We start from the raw sequence: 19273 nt of genomic DNA, 5'->3' as shown, positions 1-19273 counted from the left end.
AAAGTTGTGTTGTACACTGAGGGTTGCAGGGTGTGGATGTATGGGGTGTGTTTATCATTATTTTTTACTTGTTTCGGGTGGTTTCGGGGGCACTTTTTGGGGAATCTATTCAGAGAAATGACCCACAGCTGGATTACCGCGCCTATCTCCTTTCTGGTTGTGCTCCAGAAACTTAACTACAGAAAAACCTGATCAAACCGGAAAACTTAATTCTGCTCCTCTGTCGCGATAATTTTATTCCTGCTCCCCCTCCTCTGGGGGCGGGCCTGGGCCTTTTGGCCCCGCCCCCAACCGAAGCCACGCCCCAACCGAAGCCACGCCCCCCCGCGCTGGGGCGGGAGTGGGGCGGGGCTGCCGTTAAGCCACGCCCACCGTGCGTCGCGCCGCGGGGCGGAGCCACGGCCGCGCTCAGCTCGCCGGGAGAAGATGGCGGCGGGCGGGCTGGGCGCGGGGCGGAAGCAGGTGCGGCAGGAGGAGCTGCGGCGCCTCATGCGGGAGAAGCAGCGGCAGAACGCGGGGAAGAAGCGGATCGAGTCGCCCTTCGCCAAATATCCTCAGCAGCGGGCTGCCTAGCCCTCGCCTCGGGGGCCGGCCCGGCGCGGTGTGGGGGCGGGGGCGGTGAAGGGGGGCGGGGGCCCGAGCCGCAGCGTCCCGCTTCCCTTAACGGCGGCCGCCACGTACAACAGCCTGGGCCACCTGAGCTGCAGCCTCTGCAACGCGCCCGTGAAGAGCGAGCTGCTGTGGCAGACGCACGTCCTGGGCAAGCAGCACCGCGAGGTGAGCGGCCGCCGGCTGCCCGGGGCTCTGGGGGTGCGGGCTGCCCGGGGGCTGGGGCTGTGAGCTCGGCGCTGCCCGGGGTGGGGTTGTTCAGAAGTAACCGGGCACCCCGTGAGGAGGGGAGGGGCGAGGGGCGGGAGTTTGCTGCTTTCCGGGGAGTGTGCGCGCTAATGGGATCATAGAATGTCCTGAGTTGGAAGGGACCCACAAGGATCATCGAGTCCAACTCCTGTCCCTGCATGTGACAACCCCACAGTTCACACCATGTGTCTGAGGGCGTTGTCCAGTCTCCTTTTGAACACTGTCAGGCTTGGGGCCATGACTGCCTCCCTGGGGAGCCTGTTCCAGTGCTCCACCACCCTCTGGGTGAAGAACCTTTTCCTAATGTCCAACCTGAACCTCCCCTGGCACATCTTCCTGCCATTCCCCCGGGTTCTGCCATCGGTCACCAGAGAGATAATAGATAACAGTTGAGCATCTGCCAGGAGAGATGAGCATAAAAGCAAACCTGATTGTTTTGTTTTCTTAAAACCGATGCACCAATTGAAAGGCCAGCACTTCAGGGAATCGTCCTGTGTCTTTCAAGGGGTTTGCTCGTGAGATGGAGCTGTTCCCACATTAGTGACAGTTTTTAAGTGTCACTTGTCTGCATCTTGGACTTGTAAACCCTCCTTCGGATTCCTTTGTTACCTGTGTGTTACCAAGTGACAGTTTACACATAGCTAAGAAAATGTACTTTTATTTTTTTCTTAATAATTTAGCAGTAAAGATAAATAATTTGTGGAATGGTTTCAGGGATCTTGTAACTTGGATGCAGTTTTACAAGTACTGAAGAAAAGGCCAAAAGAACTGAGAGGTTCTTAGTCCATTACATGCATTCTGAGTAGACAGTTGTGGCAAGGCACAGTGATGAGTCTTTAACACACTGCCGTGTTTTAATTTTAAAACACTTAATATTCCAGGATTTTAGGATGAGTTTGAGCTTCCTGCTCTTTCCCTCAGTGTCTTACTGCTGTAAATGCGACTGATCTTGGTCTTTCCTTTTTCACTCTTACAGCCTCCCTTGTGCAGGTGTCAGTTCCTCTGCCTCTGTATTACAACACTCAAGAGGCTGACAGGAACACTGGGCTTGGTTTTGATATCCATGATCTGTTTCAGTTATCCTGTTCTAGGACGATATTCACTCACTTTAATAAACTGTTCTAAAAGTGCTGTAGTTTAAGCTGCAATCCAGAAGTTCCTGCTAGGAAAACTCCTGATTTTGTACTTTACAGAGAGTTGCAGAATTAAAAGGCACAAAGCAGACGGCAACTGCTGCAGCTGCTAGCACATCATCTCATCCTGTCAAGAGAAAAACTGTTGACACAGAAAATACAGAGTTAAAAAGAGTAAAAGGTAAGGAGAGAAAAGTGCTTATCAAGCACTTGCCAGAATCTAGCCATTTTACATCTTGAATGATTTTGGTTTTTTTTCATGGCAGTGAGTGTAAATACACAACACTGTCGAGTTAATTTCAGCCTGTTGCTGCTGAAAAGGGAAAAAGTCTGCCTTGCTCTTTCTCTTGAGTTCACTGATCAGGAGAAAACTGCGCTTTTGGTAGTGTACCTAGTTTTTTTCTGGGTTATTGTATTAAGTCATGGAGCTGTGGGCTTGATCTAAACACAGCCAGAAACAGTGTAAGTTAAACAGTAGAAGCACTTGCCAAGAAGCGGTGCTATTCTTTTTCAGTGGCATCAAACCACTGTTTTACCTCAAACCATGCATGAAAGTTCATGCTAAAGGAAAGACAGTAATTTTTTTCCCTTGGTGCTACTAAGCATGTAAATATATGAAATATATGAAAGTGTGTGTTTGTGAACCTGCTGCTGTAGTAGGAGTCTGTTTGAGGGATATTGATTTTAAAAGCATGGATTGTAAGAAGTGACTCTTTGCTGTTATACAGGTACAGAAGAAAAGCCACATACATCTGCAGCTGGGTAAGTAGATCTTATTACATACGAGTTTTTTGTAGCTGTACCAACTGCTGCATTCTCACCTTGTTCTTCCTCATGTTTTCCTTCCTAGCCAAGGGTAAAGATTCAGAGAATCAGCAGATCTCTGCTTCTGCTCATTTTCTAATGCGGGTGTATATTCCTGAACGTGGCAGCATCTTCTTCAGTGCAGATGAGAGAATCACGATATTAATTCTAGAGTCTCTGACAAAACAGGAATTCTTTTGCTGTCACTATCAGACTTCTAAGGATTAGTATGTGGTGGTATTATGCAGTTTGCTAGATTGAAAATAACTGGATTTTGTCATGCACTCTAATCTTTAATGCTATCATACTGCAGAAGAGATGGTAGCCTGAAATTAAGAGAAAATTTAAATGTATATTTCTATGTACATTCAAATTATATTTATTCACAAAAACTATGAACAAATGTCATCAACAGATCTTCATTATGATGCTTTTGTCACTTAAAAGTCATGTAAATGCGTATCATGCAATTGAACTCTCACAAATACAGAAGTATATTTGACTTCAAGTGATTGGCTTGAGCGTCTTACTGCCACTGAAGATTTGTGACAGTATTTGGACATCTTTGTGGGGTTGACAGATGTCACACAAGGCCTGCAGGTCTCCTGTACACTTCTTCACAGGATAAGTTATTGTTATCTTGCATAGGTGTTACGTTCTGTTATCTTGACAGTAGAAGACACTTGTAGAAATTTTGAGTGTGCGTGCAAAATTAACAGTCGAGAGGTTTGTTCATTAGTAAACAGATTTGTGTGATTATTTTAAAATATAACCTGGGAAGATATTTGGCTTAGAGATCTGCAGCTATTCTAAGCAAATGTGGGTTTTCTCATTGCTGAGCTTGTGTGGCTCTTCTAAGCTGCAGTTCTGAGTAGCAGTAGGTACCCAAAATAAATAGTTGTGTTATACATGAAGGTTATCAGGGTTTATGTGACGTTAGTATGACTGATGAACTATGAATGTTTTATGTAATGTGTTCGCAGCAGGTACACTGATGTAAATAACTTTGAATGCAGAAATAGAATTACCTAAGCTGCCATTCCTCCAAATGCACTTTGTTACGGGGTGTTTTACTTATTGTTTCTGATACTGCAAAAATGGAACTGAAATGTGTTTTCAGAATTAACCTGAGCGTTTCTGGGGAACTTCAAAGAAAAGCAACAAGTGCGTGCTGCCTTCAGGCAGTGGTTGTGTCGGTAGCTGCGCAGTTGAGGATATTGCACAATATCTAAAAGATCGTATTGCTCACACGTTGAATAGGCTTCAGGTGCTAGACCGTAACTGATTTTTGTGAAGTCTGAAATAGTTGTGTTGTGTGTTCTTTACTAGGCTACCAGCAGATTTTTTTGATGAAACAGAGCAAAATAGTGCAAACAAACAGCTTTCAAAGGGTCCAGGTCCCAGTTTATTATCAGGAAATTACGACGACGACGATGATGATGAAGAGGAGGAACAAGATCAATCAAACAAATCTTCAGTTATGCAGAAAACTGAAATTCCACCTCCAACTCAAGAAGTAATACCTAATTCTCTGCCTGCAGGTAATGCTGGCTGAAATAGTGATTCAGTAAGGAGAAGGTGTGTTTTAACTGATGGTGGAAGAATTTTTATTTGTTTTTCTAATCATTGCTGTTAGCTGGTTAGAGTGTGTAATATTAGAAGTAGAAAAAGGAGATTCTTTGCTAGTTGGTTATTGTGTGGAGTTTTCTCAGCATGCTTATTGATTTTATAGAATCATAGAATCGTTTAGGTTGGAAAAGACCTTTAAGATCATTGAGTTCACAGATTACCTAGCACTGCCAAGTCCACCTCTAAACCATGTCCCTAAATCCCACATCTACATGTCTTTTAAGCACCTCCAGGGATGGTGACTCCACCGCTTCCCTGGGCAGCCTGTTCCAATGCCTGACAGCCCTTTCAGTGGAGAAATTTTTCCTAATATCCAATCTAAACCTCTAGGTTATAGTTGTTTGAGGCTGTCTAGTGAAATAATGTCTTGGTGTTCTTCCCTTAATTCAGTAAGGTGTTAATTGAAATTCCTGTCTAGTCAGAATTTTATAAAGAAGCTTGAACAGTTGTTCCTTTTGTTCAAAGGCTTTTGTCCTTTTCTTACAGACTTTTTCGATAGCAAAACTACAGCTGCTCCTATAGTTTCCCATTCAGGATCCATACAGAAAGCAGAGATACAAGAGAAGATAGTGGAAAGGTAAGCAGTCAAATCAAATATTGGTAGATTTGGGGATTGTAAATAAATGTTACTCTTCTGGGAAATACAGACTGTGATCACTAAGAAATCTGTCATACTGTTAATTTGTATTTTGAATATTTTGTATATATTTCAGCTTCTAGCATTATTTCAGACAGGTGTTTTGCACCCTAGGGGCAGGATAAGAGGTGGAGCAATGCCGCACAGTGTCTGTTAAACATCTCTAGTTGCAAATTTTCACGCAGGATACTTTGGAAGCTGAATGTCAACCACTGCTTTTAACTGTTTAAAGAAAACCATTTGCTTGTTCTATAGTAATGGTTCAGCACTTTTGAGCTCGAGCACATTTTTAGACAGTGGTTTAGGCTTTCAAAAATAGAGACTGTGCTGTTAAAATGTTGGGTGCTCAGCGCACTGGAAAGGATAATTTAAGAAGCCTAAACTGTAGCTCTTGTTTCTACAGTGAGATTTAAACCTTTCTGTGCAGTTCCTTCTAAGTTAGGTAAGACTAAACTGAAGAAGCAAGTTTTGATGGTTGTAGGTAAAACTTGGGGCGTAAAAAAAACTTGTTCCATTTCTAGGTCCTTTTATAAGAGAATAGGTTTTATTATTGACAATTTTTAACTCTACAAGAAAGCAGGTTGTAAAATGTTAACATGGGATAATAGTTATCAAACATTTCAGGAAAGAAAATACTGCTGAAGCTTTGCCAGAAGGTTTCTTTGATGATCCTGAAGTGGATGCAAAAGTAAGTGATCTGCTCTTTTAATCCTGTTAGATTTATTTCTGCATGTTGTAATGATTTTTCTGAGTAGTAAGGATACTTTTCCAGGTAGTCATACCAGAATATAAGAAAATGACTGAACTCTTTACAGTACAATTGACTATTCCAGTTGGAAGGGACCTACAGCAACTGTCGACTCCAACTGCATGAGCAATTCAGGGCTGGCCAAAAGCTAAAGCATGTTGTTAAGGGCATTGTCCAAATGCCTCTTAAACACTGACAAGCTTGAGGTTCATCAACCACCTCTCTAGGAAGCCTGTTCCAGTGTTTGACCACCCTCTTGGTAACTAAGTGCTGCTTAATATCCAGTCTAAACTTCCCCTGGTGCAGCTTTGAACCATTCATTCTGTATTCTAATTAGAAAGCATGAAAAAATGACAGAGGCAGGCAGGAAGAGTTTGTTAAGTCATCTCTCAGCAGGTAGTTTTGATTGTGGTTCTTTTGTGGCTCTTAGAGAAAACCAAGGAAATGTTATTAGTTAAAATGCTGGACTGAGATTTGGACAATCAACCTGTTACTTTTATTTCTTTGAGTCATCCCAGGAAAAGCATTTCACCTGATCTGTATCTCCAGTTCTCTCATGTCCTTTGAGTGATCCTGTTGAAAAGTGTTAAGAGTTACTATGTGACTGATACTATACATCTTGTTAGAATGAAAATAGCTGGATTATGGTATACATTGTAATCTCCAGTACTGGCATACAACAACAGTGAACTTGGTCATCAGCTCTCTTGGCTTTTACTACTATGGGCTTTTTTGATGCTCAGAAAATAAATGTGGGCATTCAATGTGTTTCTCAAAAATAACCCACAACTAAAAATTTTGATCAGAAACATCCATACTTCCTTCAACTTGCACAGTACCAAATGATGACCAAAATAAACACAGATATTAGAAATAGAAATCTTTGGCAAATTTTACAAGACAAAACAAAACAAAGATTTGATGGCTTTCCTGCTTGCTTTATTGAGATAACAGTGTTGTAGGCTCAAAGTCTTTTCTGTTTTTCTTGAGTATATTTCCCTGTTGTTCACACTGTGGAATGGTGCTGGTGTATTTAAATTGGTCAAGCTATGACTTCTGATTTGGAGACCTTCCAAATAAGGCTTCCTTATGTTTGGTTAGTCCCACGGTCCCAATTACAAGCTTAGGTGGCTCTTATTTGCTCTGGCAAGATTCTTTTGGCACCACTCATGCCGACACGTTGGCACATGTGAATAGTTTTGAATAATGACATTTTGAATATTGAAATATGTTGCTGAAAAAGCCACACTTTTTCTTTTTTTTATATATATGACTAATTGGAATGTTACATGTATGAAATACTTAGTTTCACCATGAGCTGAGAAGCTCATACAAAGCAGAAATGCCTACCAGGCAAAGGAGAATCTGCTCTCATCTGTAAGGACACTGGTTGGTGATCTTTGTTCTGGTTATCACATCAGCTGATAACATTTAGAAGTGGATACATGTTCTAATAAGCTGTTCCTTGAATTGCTTGCAGGTGCTCTTTTTAATCAGCCCTTTCTAAGTGTAGCAAATATGCAGGGGAAGGAAAGTGTTTGTGACATTGTTTATATTGAAATGGCTGTGGTGATTCTGTGTTGGAATCATACACAAAATAATTCTTTTCAGAATTAACTGCATTTGAAAGGGAGATTGTAGACTTGAAAAATGTTGGTTCTTCACATCAGGAATTTATAAAGCATATAAATTCTGAATTAGATAAATATTTCAAGAAAAAAATAATATCTTTAGTGTTTAAATTTATTGTAAGAAATACAAATAATTACGAATTACAAAAGACAACCACAATGCATAATAACACAGTACATACACATATGATAGAAATAATCACAGAACAGAAAAGTGAAATGATGTCTATTACTTCCCAGTATGTACTTTGTTTGGAAGCTTCTAATTTATTCTATAAACTTAATTCATACTACGGGATTTTGTTATAATAATTCAGGAACAAAACATACCAAGCTCTTGTCTTTACCATGATGATGACTGATGTGTTACCAAAAGAGAGGAATGAATAAAGGAAAAATAAAACTAATGCAAAAAGATGGTGCCATGAATTATTCTGTTCAAACTGCCTAGTTCTCCTAGGTATATAATTTCCACCCAGTCCAGAACCAGGCATAATCTGTCATCTAACATATGCCACATCTTCCAGTCTTGAATTGCAGAAGTTTTGGTTACACAGGTATATTATCTTGTTTATTTGCTTGTATTAAAAGCACAATCTGGTTTGGATTACCTTTATTGTAGTTCTGAAACACATTCTTACAGCTACTACTTTTTCAGTCCTCATCTTAGTAATTTATGCCATCTACCACAGAAGAAGCAGCTTTGCCTGTCATTAAAATTGGTACATAGCTGTACTATTTCTTCTGTTAGCCAACAAAATTAGACTAGATTTGAAATATAGTCAGACTGTCTAACATCAGTCAGGCTACTGACTGAATCATTTAATATTTTGTTATGCCAAAGGAATAATTTATTGCCTTTTGGCTTCCGAGATAGCTACTATATACGATTAAACAGGCAACTTACAGAAGAATTTAAAAGTAGCCACCTGACGCAGTGCAATTACAAACCATCAAATTAACAGATATAGTCACTTTTGTTACTCAACCATTCCACACAATCCATTTTTAGTCAATTATTCCTTAATGCTACAGTCAAGGATGTTGTTTTAATCCAGTAGAGTCAGAGTTTTCCTCCAAAACCATTGTACAGCTGTGCTCTCTTATTCATACACATTACTTAAATTGAAGTATGACAACCAGACTTTTCTGAGAACACAGCGTAATTTGTCCTATTTCTCCAGGTATTTTACAGTGCCCCAAAGAGTTACTAGACATAAATTGTTAATAACCCATTTTTTTTCATGTTCCTTAGGTGCGAAAAGTCGATGCTCCAAAGGATCAGATGGACAAAGAATGGGATGAATTTCAAAAGGCAATGCGACAGGTCAACACAGTAAGTAATGGAATCCATTTTTATTGATTCTAAATACTATACACAATAAAGAAAACAACAGTTTCATGCAGCTCTGCAGAATGACTGACATCTGCATTTGTCAGCTGTTTGTTGCAATGCAGTGTGTGGTTAAATGCACTTTATAAATGAGCAAAGGCTTCCTTCTGTTTTCCACTTAAGGGGAATTAAGTTAAAAGACTTTTTATCAGGATCCAGTCATCAATATATATCTAATTAAATTTGTTAAATTGTATTTAAATAAGATAGTATATATCTCAGAGCAGCGTCCTGCGTCTGAACAGGACACGATTGTGGGGTCTTCTTTAGATGAGATATATTCATATTTTAACCTTGAAAAACACCACCCATTTGTCTGTTTTTTTTCAAAAATAATCTATAAAGTGTAGGTAACCTGGGTTTTATGCCTAATTTAAATGTACTGGAAAGGAACCCCAAAATTTGGGAAAGCGACAGAAGATTTTGTGTATGAGACATAAATTGGCTACAGTTTTTCTGTACTTTCATTTTTTACTGTTCAGCATTACATGGAAAGTCTTCCTGGAACAGGGTTTTATCTGCCCTTTTGTACAATACGAAACTGTCACTAAAGATACCTGGTATTCTCAATCTTACTCTAGAGTATTTGCTACTGTTTAATTTTAATTGTAAATAATTGCTCATATGTCAACTGCTAAGAAAAATGGTGCAAACAAATGTATCATTGCTCATTTTAAAGCGGTCAGCACTATAAACAGAGCGAATGTTCATCCAAAAGCAGTGGTGGATACATTTTGCTAGCATTAGCCATTCAGATAATTCTTCAGCTTAGAAGGAATCTTCTCAGTTATGCGTGGACCATTGATTGCATAGCATCTCCCAGACATTCAGATTTGAGAAAGTATATGCTGAAAAAAATAACAGGTTAGAAACACTTCGGGATCTAGTGGGAATATTTAACCAATACTTTCAATAAGCGTGTGTAATTAAGTCCCAAGAGTTGGGACGTAGCTCCTATTTCAACCTCAGACTTTGGATGCATGTAGTTTGTCTATGCTCAGTTTCAAATAGTAGTGTATTGAAAAATTCAAAAGGTTCACCCCAAAGCAGCCAAACTACTTTCAGTTTTAATGAAAAACGTTTCCATTTCAAATTAAACCAGATCAGGTTTTTTTCTGTATTTGCCTCCAGAGTCTTTTGTGAAGGTGGGAGTATACGCATAGGAGATTGACATTGACTTGAGGTAGAGGAGAGGGAGGACACAGACATCAAAAAGGAGCAACAGTGGGATTCAGGATGAAGGTGGATTTTCTTAGAACTTTTCTGGTTTAGGTTTCAGAAGCTATAGTGGCAGAAGAGGATGAGGAGGGACGACTAGATCGTCAGATTGGAGAAATTGATGAGCAGATGTAAGTAGATCAATTTTTTCTTCAAACTTTCTGTTCTCCAGCAGTAATGGGTCACTATTTGACTAGAGTGATAAAAACATTTTTGATTTTAATCTTCTATGATACTGCATTTCATTAATCACCTAAATATTTGAAGGACAGGCTCCCTCAAATTGCCAAATGATTCCTAATAACAACACGAATTTTGGTGCAAAGTTATGTAATTCTTTGCAAAGGGAGAATGCACTAGAATCACTGGAAAGTACAGCAAGCAGGCACAGACAAAATAAAGCAAGAGAAGGCAAATTCTTCGAACAAACTGTCTGCTTTCCCCCTGTCAAATGTCTAAATTTGTATTTCTTTGTGAATTCTGATTGGTGTAGAATTTCTGTGAATATTTTTAAAAAACAAAGTCTGATACTCTGCGCTGCAGTTAAAATTTCGATAACAAGATTTGTATTTTGACCATCCATTCACTGTAATGAAAATGTCCTGTTCTATAGCTAACTCTCCTTGTGTCTAATACAAATTTGCCTAAAGGTTTTGTTGAATGATGCACTTCATTACATTAAATGGGGTTTTTTTGTTTTGTTGAACTGCTAAGTGTAGTGGTTGGATAAGCATTAGTTTAAACTCTGAGTAACCTGAAATACACCTTAGTGGAACAGATTTTTACCATTATTATATAGCTGAACGCATTGATTAACAGTTATTATGGCAATGGTAGTGATTGAAAACAAAAAGATGAATTCTAATTTTAATGAACCTTGCAACAAAAAGAAGACACCAAAAATTAATGCAGCACTTAAGCCATCTGGACAGATTTACATGCTATGGATAATCAGCATATAATAACAATAGTGTTGGGTTCAAACTGAGCTTTGGTAGTACAGGAATGACTTTGAACAATGTTCATCTAATTTTGGAGAGGGCTTGAACTAAACCTGGCTGTCTTTGAGCATTTATTTTTCCCGGTAGCTTAGGATGCTATGGTACGTAGAATCAAATTCAGAAATTTGTAGAGAATTTCAAGTTTGTTACCAACTTTTCCCCCAAATAAAAGTTCCAAATAGATTTTTAAAGACTGTTTTTGTAGCTTTGTTTTCTGAGTGTATTTAAATGCAGGCTATTTTGAATTCAATTCAAAATCAGATTAATTCCAGTGACATTCATGTGTTCCTTGGCCTTCAAATCTTTAACTGTGACTGCCTGTAAGTAACCGTATTGCAGATGTGCAAGGGGAGACAGGAGCCAGATAATAATCTTTCCTTGTTGACTCTTCCTAGGAAATAGGAATGAAAGAAGCAAAGATGTATTTAAATCAGGCTGATGTTACTTGGCATTTTCAACAGAATACCCTGCTAAAATGGCTAGAATAATTGATACAAAACACACTTAAAGGACAGAACTTTTTAAGTAAATGGAAAACTGAAACTTGTGGATTGTGTTTACTTAAAATGTTCTGTTGTAGCACACAGTGCAGATAAGGAGTCTGAACACTTGTGCTGCTTTTTTATTTTGAGAAATGCCACTACTAAGTTATCAAAATTGATAGTCAATTGATATCTCACATTTCTGCCATACATGAAAACCATAATTGGAGCAAAGGATGTTGTCTCTTCTTGTGTGGAAATGGATATTGGTTCTGTGCTTTTTAAAAACAATGATTTATGGTGGTATTGCAGTTGTTCAATATTTGAATTAGATCTCATTGCTAGAGAACTGACCGCACCTCTCCTCTCCTCTGGTCTGTTTCCACTTGATTACCACAGAGAAGATGCACTTGCATATTGAAAGCTTATTTTTAAATTGATGGGAAGCTGTGGAGCTATTTTAATCCAAAATTAGAGAAGCAAAATCCAGCACTGTAGAAAATCCAAGTGATGTGGAAAGGCCACAAGCGTTAATAGGTGGTTTACTTTTCAACAGTGAATGTTATCGCCGCGTTGAGCTTTTGCGTAACCGCCAGGATCTGATGAAGGAGAAGCTGAAGGAAGCCATGCGAATAAGAGCAGCGCAAGAGAAAGAAGATGAGGCCGTTGGTAGCGAAGATGAAGAAGAATTGCAGGATTTACTGTCTCAAGACTGGAGGGTGAAAGGGGCTTTGTTGTAGCATTTCTGCAACATGGGTGATATTCTCTTTTTCTGTGATGTTACTTCCATTGTTAGAAGTGAAATGCTTTTGTTAAATATTTATTTAAAGAGGATCGTGAGATGGTAAAGAGCAAAGTGTATTAAAAAAATGATCTTTGTAGATCTACAATGGTGAATTACTTGCTGTAAAAACTGTATATTGCAATTGTTTTCTGATATTGAGTGCACCTTTCCTATTAAAATTATTGGTTTCCTACCAGAGGTGTTTTAGTGGGATTAATAAGTAACTGAAGAATCTCTAAGGTTTTGGAAGCATTAGATATATTTGGTAATTTTGAGACCTGGGTTATTGTGTATAGAAGTAAAGGACTTGTAAAAGTGGTTGTGTATGGAATTTTCCCAGATTGGGGGGTTAGGGAAAGGAAAATAATATGCATTTATGTTACCTTAACATTTACAAGTGCTCTTCCACCCTTTGCCCCAACTCCCAATAAAATATATACATTTTTTTCAGGATCTGTTAGAGATTCTCTGTGTATGTAAGGACCAAGCTCAGAAATGTTGAGCTACAGCTTCTCCTCAGTGTATACTCTGTGATGTCCCATAGGCAGTGCTGAGTATTTTTCTTTATAGTATCTTGTTTTGCTTAGTACAGCCATAGCGTAGTGTACCTCACATTTCTTGAACCAGAGGGATGAAAACAGAATGGTTACATATTTGCAGAACTAAATGGAAGAGGGAGAAGATGCCAGAAAGGAAAGTACTGTGCTGGAAACTGATGAGGTAAAATAATTTATCTAGCTGTAGATACTGGAAATTTTCTTAAGATATTATCTTAGGCACAGAGAGCATCTAAAACTGATTTTTGTTCTGATAAATACAGATGAAGCAAAATCAAGAACCAGCAAACTTGACAAGACGGACATAGAAAGCAGAGCTACCTTGGGCATTGGTAAGTATCTTTTTTTTTTTAAATGAAGCATATATGTTTTTTATGTTCGCAAATATTAAAACACTTCAAATTTGCTGAGGACTTTTGAAAACAGGAGAATTATGTGGTTTAATTTTTATCGAAAAGTAAAATGGTGAAGGATCAGCTTAACATTTTCCATTTTTCTAAAGATTCTAGTTTTAAAACAAGTTAATGAGACTTTAAAGGGAGAAAAGCTTTGTTCTTTTGAGATCATTCTAGATACTTGCCTCAAAGATGTTTATTAACTAAGCAATAAAGAGAAAAACTAAAGCTAGATATTTGATTTGCCCGTTTTGGAAGAATTTATATGGTGGGAGCCCTTTCCGTATCATGAGATGCTTTTTTACCCCTCTTGGTTTCCATGATCCTTGGGTTCAGCTCTTTATATTCATAAAGCTGTCAAAATTCAAGCCATGGTCCTTAGCAGTTTGGTGCATCCATTTATTCCTGCTCTCACACACTGGTTTACAGCCGTTGTTTTTCGGTTGATTTAATAACTGTAAGTATAAGACACTTGGCTGTTGCGAGTTCAGGAGTTGGTGCTTTTTATATTGGAGGAGTCTCACAGATCCACAAATAGTGTTGTATGCTAGTTGTGTACAGCTTGTTGTGTACAACTCTACATTTCTTCAGCATTTGAAACAAAGCTTTTAGAGAGCTTTGTGAAGAAGACAAGGGTGACTTTGCTATCTGTATCCTACGTTTCCATTGATGTACATGTGCTTTATCAAGGTAAATGATCCCCTGTCTCTTAGAAAAACATAGTCATAATTAATTTTAAGTCCCCAGTTTTCAAAAACAATTTTATGGACTTAGGATGAGCTTTTCAGCTAGGTAATTAACAAGAGCGAAGAATTATTTTAAAAAATATGTACTTCCTTAATTTCTTTCTATACTCCCTAGCTTTCTTGCATTCTATTTTTAAACAAGAAAGATGAAAGTAGTCCTAATAACTAGCTCTGTCCATAGCCACTATTAAAAACGAAGCTTTAACCTCTGGCACAGTGGAATTCAGAAGAATATTTTGATTCTCTGATCTCCAGGACTTTCAGAAAGTGGAAGAATCAGAATTAAGGCAGAAGACTTAGCATTTGTAATCTTTATTTGTTGATATACTAATGGAGAGTATTGCCCAAATTTAAGAACTGTGGATTTTCGTGCCACCAAAAAATAGTTACGCTTCCCAGCTCGGTGGTTTGGAAACTGGGAAGTGACTTCCAGGAGACTTGAAACGGAGTTGCAAGGGGCAGCTTTGCAGGGAGCAGGGAAGCACAGCTGTAGCTGCCAGTTGTTGGTGGTCAGCTGTTGTCTGGCAAGTGCAGTCAGTCACAAATGCTCATTTGTGTGCTGACTTCTCTCCTGCCATGGAAGAAATAAGCTGCTGCTGCCATGACTTGGAAGTAGATGTGGAAAAAGGGCTGTATTTGGTGCAGAGGAGCCCAACAGTGATTGTGCATAAACAACTAAACCAAAATAACAACAGCAAACAAAACAGTGTTCTCATTTGCTAACATGGTTGGTTGTTGTTCCTCCACTAAATCATGTCATTTTAAAATTTGCTTCTGAATTACAAATACTGGGTAAAAAGAACATTAGCCTTGGTCAGGCCCCCTGCCAATAAATTTGAGGAGAGACAAATTTAGCTTATTACATGCCACTGTCATTAAATTCTCTGCATGTTATCATCTTAAAAACACTGAGCTAAGAATACCTCTGTGAGAAATGCCATATTACTCAAATATTTTTGGCACTTGAAAGTACTTTTTTTTTTTTTTTCCTTATAATCAAGAACGCTTGCACCACTAGAGAATCAGACATTGAACCAGCAGGAATCGTGCTGTAGCTGTCATTAGAAACCGTAATGTAAGTATATCGTGTTTCAGAAAATCCCTTTTGTTAGGTACCGTCAACCGAATTTGACGCTTCTCTTTCATTTCAGTTACTGTCTTGTGACATATGCCAGTCTGCGGAGTGACAGGACACATGCATTGATGCAGACACTGATTTAATCAACATGACTGCATTCCTTCCTGGGCCCAAGGAGTAAGCACATTTCTGTGGCAAGAATACCAGAATGTGCAAAGTGTTGCTCAGGCAAGAGATTGAAATTTTTCTGGTGTGAAACAGTTTTTCAGTGTCTGACTTCATTTAATCTTCTGTTCATTGCTTCACTTAGAACTATCCTGGCCTGTTAGCTGGGAAAAGAAATACAAGCAATCCCCTTGTGTAGACATCCAAACCAGGTCTTTCTTCCAAAAATACAGCAGAGGGACTAATGCCTTGCGTAATTGGTAGTTACAGCAGCTACAGAGGATGTAAGAGATCTTTGTTCAAATCCCTCCTCTCTGTGCTGTCCTTTGAACATACAGTTCCTGTGATCTAGTTGAGCATGCTGACAATTCCAGTTTTTCCTGTAGAAACTGGGCCACTGTAAAGTGATTGAATTAGTGAATATATGTGATTTCTTGTTTGATAACCATGGCACTCGCCCAAGAAGGGGAAGGTCTGTTCCAAGTACATAAATAGTGCTGAAATACCTTCAGCTGAGATTGAGGCTGTGGAAGAAACTGGATTTGGATCTCCCCCATCCCAAACAAGCACTCTCATTTCCATGCTACTGGCTATTTAAAAATGAAAAAACCCTTCAGTTTCTGCCTAGTTTGGGTGGGAAAGGTTCAGCATGTGCTTTCAGGCTGTTTGTGAAACCTCAATGAAACGCCTTTGCCATGCAGGCTGGTGATGCTGAGGCACTTTCCCAGGTGCCTGCATTCATGGCACCACTGAGATTTATGCTGCTGGCTTCCCAGAAGCCTCAACTGACACAAATACGCACCTTGGGGCCCACAGATACCCTCTGGCTACATCTGAGAACAGAAAGAACTCTGCGTATTAGCAATGGACTAGGTTATGTGGCTGAATACCTCTAACTTTGTTTTCCTTCTGGCTGACTATTGCAGCCAGCATTCATACTTTCTATTTTTTTTCAATTTGAGAAACACAAGAGAACTGCTCGAATTTGTTTGAGGAGTTTGCCAGAACTCTGACACCGATTTGACGATGTGAAAGCTGCAGAACTTGTGCTGTCTTTCATTTGGAAACTCATAGTTGTATGGGCAGTGACCTTTTCATACCGGGTGCATGGCTCCTCTTATCTACCATTGGGCATAAGTGGTTTAGTTTTCTGTCTTGGATAATATTATTTTTTACTTTTCCCTCCCTTCCACATATATCTACTTGTGTTTTATTGCCTGTTTTATATATTAAAGCTATCCAGGAACTTTTTCTTGCCATTCAGAAATCTTTTCCAACCAAAAATAATTAAAATGAGTCCTCAGCCTAGATTTTATCACATTCCTGCCTGTGTTTTTTGCAGAAGCCCTCTCAAAGGATTTCTTTTTTTTTTTTTCCCCTCTCTTTGTCCGTGTATCTTTATTTTACCTCTCCTTGTTCCACAGACAAACGTGCCCCTGCACTAGTTTGTTTAAATCTCAGTCTTTTCTAACCAATTCTGCCAGGCACATGGGCAATTATTTATGTGAAAGATGCTGTACACGGCAGAGCTGCTGCTGTCCTTTGCCTTGCAGCTTTACTGGGAGGGCAAAGCCTTGACCTACTTAGTGTTGAACTGCAATAATGTTTTTTGGTTTCGTTTTTTTGGGGGGTTTTGTTTTTTTTTTTAAACACCAGCCAGGGTAGCCAGAGAAATAGCTTTTGCTCTTGAGGAAATGAAGAGTATGGAGGTCTCTGCTGTGAAAGCAGCTTCAGCTCTCCTTTCAACAGTAAGAAGTTAAGTACATTTTAAGGAATATAAATATATCTTAAGTAATAATAACACAGAATTTTATCGAAGTTAGTACTACAGCCTTACAGTTCTTACAACATAAGGGTTGGAATAGCCAATCCAACATCTGGTAAGGCTTCCTGGGTGCTGGGATGCAATAAGGCATTCTGTGATCTTCCTCAGCAGCCTTTGCTGTTAAGAGTTGCTCTGTGGCTGCATCTGTATTGAAAAAGTTGTTGACTTCTACAGGTTTCCAAGTCTGTGAGCTCCTCATGGTCATATCATAGTGGCAGGCTCAGACTTGAGACCCAGACACGTGGTAGCTCTCTGTATCCTGGAGTCCATGGGAAACAGGAGTGATGTGCCCCACAAGTAATCAGCGGGGGCAGTGAGCGGAACCAAGACCCCAAGCTAAATGCCTGGAGACAACTGTAGACCTTAGTAGAGGAGGGGTAGAGGTTGTAGAATTAGTCTCACGTCGTTAAGGGTGCTACTGGATGGCACTGACAAAACCTCTGCTTTCTCACGAGGATAAAGCGGTAAATGTGAAAGTAAATGTGCAAGTATTGCCAGTGCCCTAAGCTGAGAGGTTGCCAGAAGTGCTGGATGCAGCCACAGCTTGGAGCCAGCCCCTTCCTTCCCCTTTCGTGTGAAGAGAGAACTCGAGGCTGCACTGCAGGTGCTTCAGCTGATCCAAAGGAGGAGCTGAATGGCTCAAGCAGAGCGACAGGGCAGGACCAGGCACTTTCCTGGGCCAGCTCTCCATCCTCCCTTTTTAATGCAAGTTCTCTTGCTCCTCCCAGCTGCTGGGCTGGTTTCCTGGTGGGGTGGAAGGTGCTGTCTAGAAGCCTCGGCACTGAGCAGTGCTGCTGGGAATGGGAAAATGTGCAGGGTTTTGTTAATAAGGTGCTCAGTACCCAAGTTCATTCTTTTGTTCTTGTTTTTCTTTCCTCAGTATCTGATCTTAAAATCAGTATGGGAAAACACAAGACAAACCAGTGGCTTCTTGTAGCAAGAAGCCAAATTCTGTCTTTTCTATGCGGTGTGACAAGTTCTCCAAGAGCAGCTTTGTTAAAAACCAAATAGGGTTTTGCAGAAATACTGCTTACTCTACTAATTAGGCAATGTGGCTCCATCTAATCATGAAAACTCATCATCCCTGACAATGGGCTAATGTACTTTCTAACGTTGCCAGTATTGCACAGTTGTTACACTCTTTCCCAATGAGCACTGGGACCTTAAGTGTGATGATATGAAACCTTTAATCATTAATGAAAACAAGCAATTTGTCTATGATCTTAGTTTGACAATCCATAAAATAGTGTTTCTCGAATGACAAATTAGCAACTCGGTTACAAAGAACAAAGTTTAAACAACACAACCGTTGTATGCACAAAGCTACCATGTCTTTTTTTTTTTTTTAATCAGGAAAAAAATTTATTTATAAAAACATCTCATTTAATTTACTGTTGAGTCTCTAGCTGAATACAGTGGTTTAGAACACTAACAGCCCATGCTTTTATACAGATTAGCCAAAGCATGAACATCAATGAAAATTAACCCCCGGAAATAACTTTCTTTGCTTTATGTTATGAGCCACAACAGTGTTAAAACTGGAACAGTAATGAAAGCAACACAAGAGTTAGGAAGCACAGTTGCTTAAAGAGTAAAGGAAGTATTTTCTTTTGATGTCTCGGAATAATAAGAAAGTTAGAAATGGCAGAAACTCCTCTGTAGATTAGTCCATAGAAAGCATTGTCTCATGGGGCTTTGGAAAAGTCCTGTCTGGTGGCTAATGCACTAGGGCATGATGAGATACATTACAGAGCCCCCAGGCCAGTAACTTCTGAAGACAGCCTAAAATGTAGGAACAAAAACGAGGAAAATAAAAGGGAAAAAAAAAAAGCAGAAAAAAAAAAGAAAAAAAAAATCTTCTCACTATTAAAAAAATAACACTTGAGTACAACCAGCATAGAACAGCATTTCAATGCAGGCAAGTTTTCTCACACAGAGGTTGGTGTTTTTGTTTTTTTAAATGTCAGGTATTGAAACAATTACAATAGTCCAGAACAATTTTACAGCAGTTTTCTAGAGCTGTTAAATAGCTGAGGTACCTTGACATTATTTCCAGGTTTTTTTTCCTTCATTATATACTTAAAAAAAAAAACAAACCCCAAATAACAAAAAAACCTCCACCCAAACAACAAAACCAACCAAAACCTCCATTTGGGTAAGTGCAAACTGTAACAATGGCAGTTCTACAA

General features: G+C 39.3%; 2 protein-coding genes across 21 annotated transcripts in view; one reads left to right on the top strand and one right to left on the bottom strand.

The window, feature by feature from the left end:
* The first annotated feature begins 387 nt into the window (after positions 1–387).
* ZNF830 (zinc finger protein 830) lies at positions 388–12739 on the top strand. The gene is made up of 10 exons (XM_065629904.1): positions 388–548; positions 678–777; positions 2052–2172; positions 2720–2753; positions 4125–4336; positions 4911–5001; positions 5686–5749; positions 8696–8776; positions 10106–10182; positions 12091–12739. Exons 1-10 carry the CDS (start codon positions 427–429, stop codon positions 12272–12274), a joined length of 1086 nt encoding a protein of 361 aa, XP_065485976.1. The 5' UTR covers positions 388–426; the 3' UTR covers positions 12275–12739.
* The window catches only part of LOC135986103 (poly(rC)-binding protein 3-like), a 525102-nt gene continuing 513424 nt past the window's right edge, over positions 7596–19273 (bottom strand). For 17 of the 20 annotated variants that reach the window (XM_065629880.1, XM_065629879.1, XM_065629887.1 and 14 more), the window contains one exon: positions 18304–19273. This exon is cut by the window's right edge and continues 1951 nt beyond it. Coding sequence is in view for 3 of the 20 variants with exons in the window: in XM_065629897.1 (XP_065485969.1) it covers positions 9617–9681 (65 nt within the window). In the remaining 17 variants the exon portion in view is untranslated. Of the gene's footprint in view, positions 9682–17813; positions 17879–18303 lie in introns of those variants that run through there. The other 3 variants (XM_065629897.1, XM_065629900.1, XM_065629902.1) reach the window with 2 other exon arrangements.

The sequence above is a fragment of the Caloenas nicobarica genome, chromosome 2 (assembly GCF_036013445.1).
Source record: "Caloenas nicobarica isolate bCalNic1 chromosome 2, bCalNic1.hap1, whole genome shotgun sequence".
Lineage (NCBI taxonomy): Eukaryota > Metazoa > Chordata > Aves > Columbiformes > Columbidae > Caloenas > Caloenas nicobarica.
Note: the sequence above shows the minus strand (reverse complement) of the source record. Positions and strands in the feature narration are given on the sequence as shown.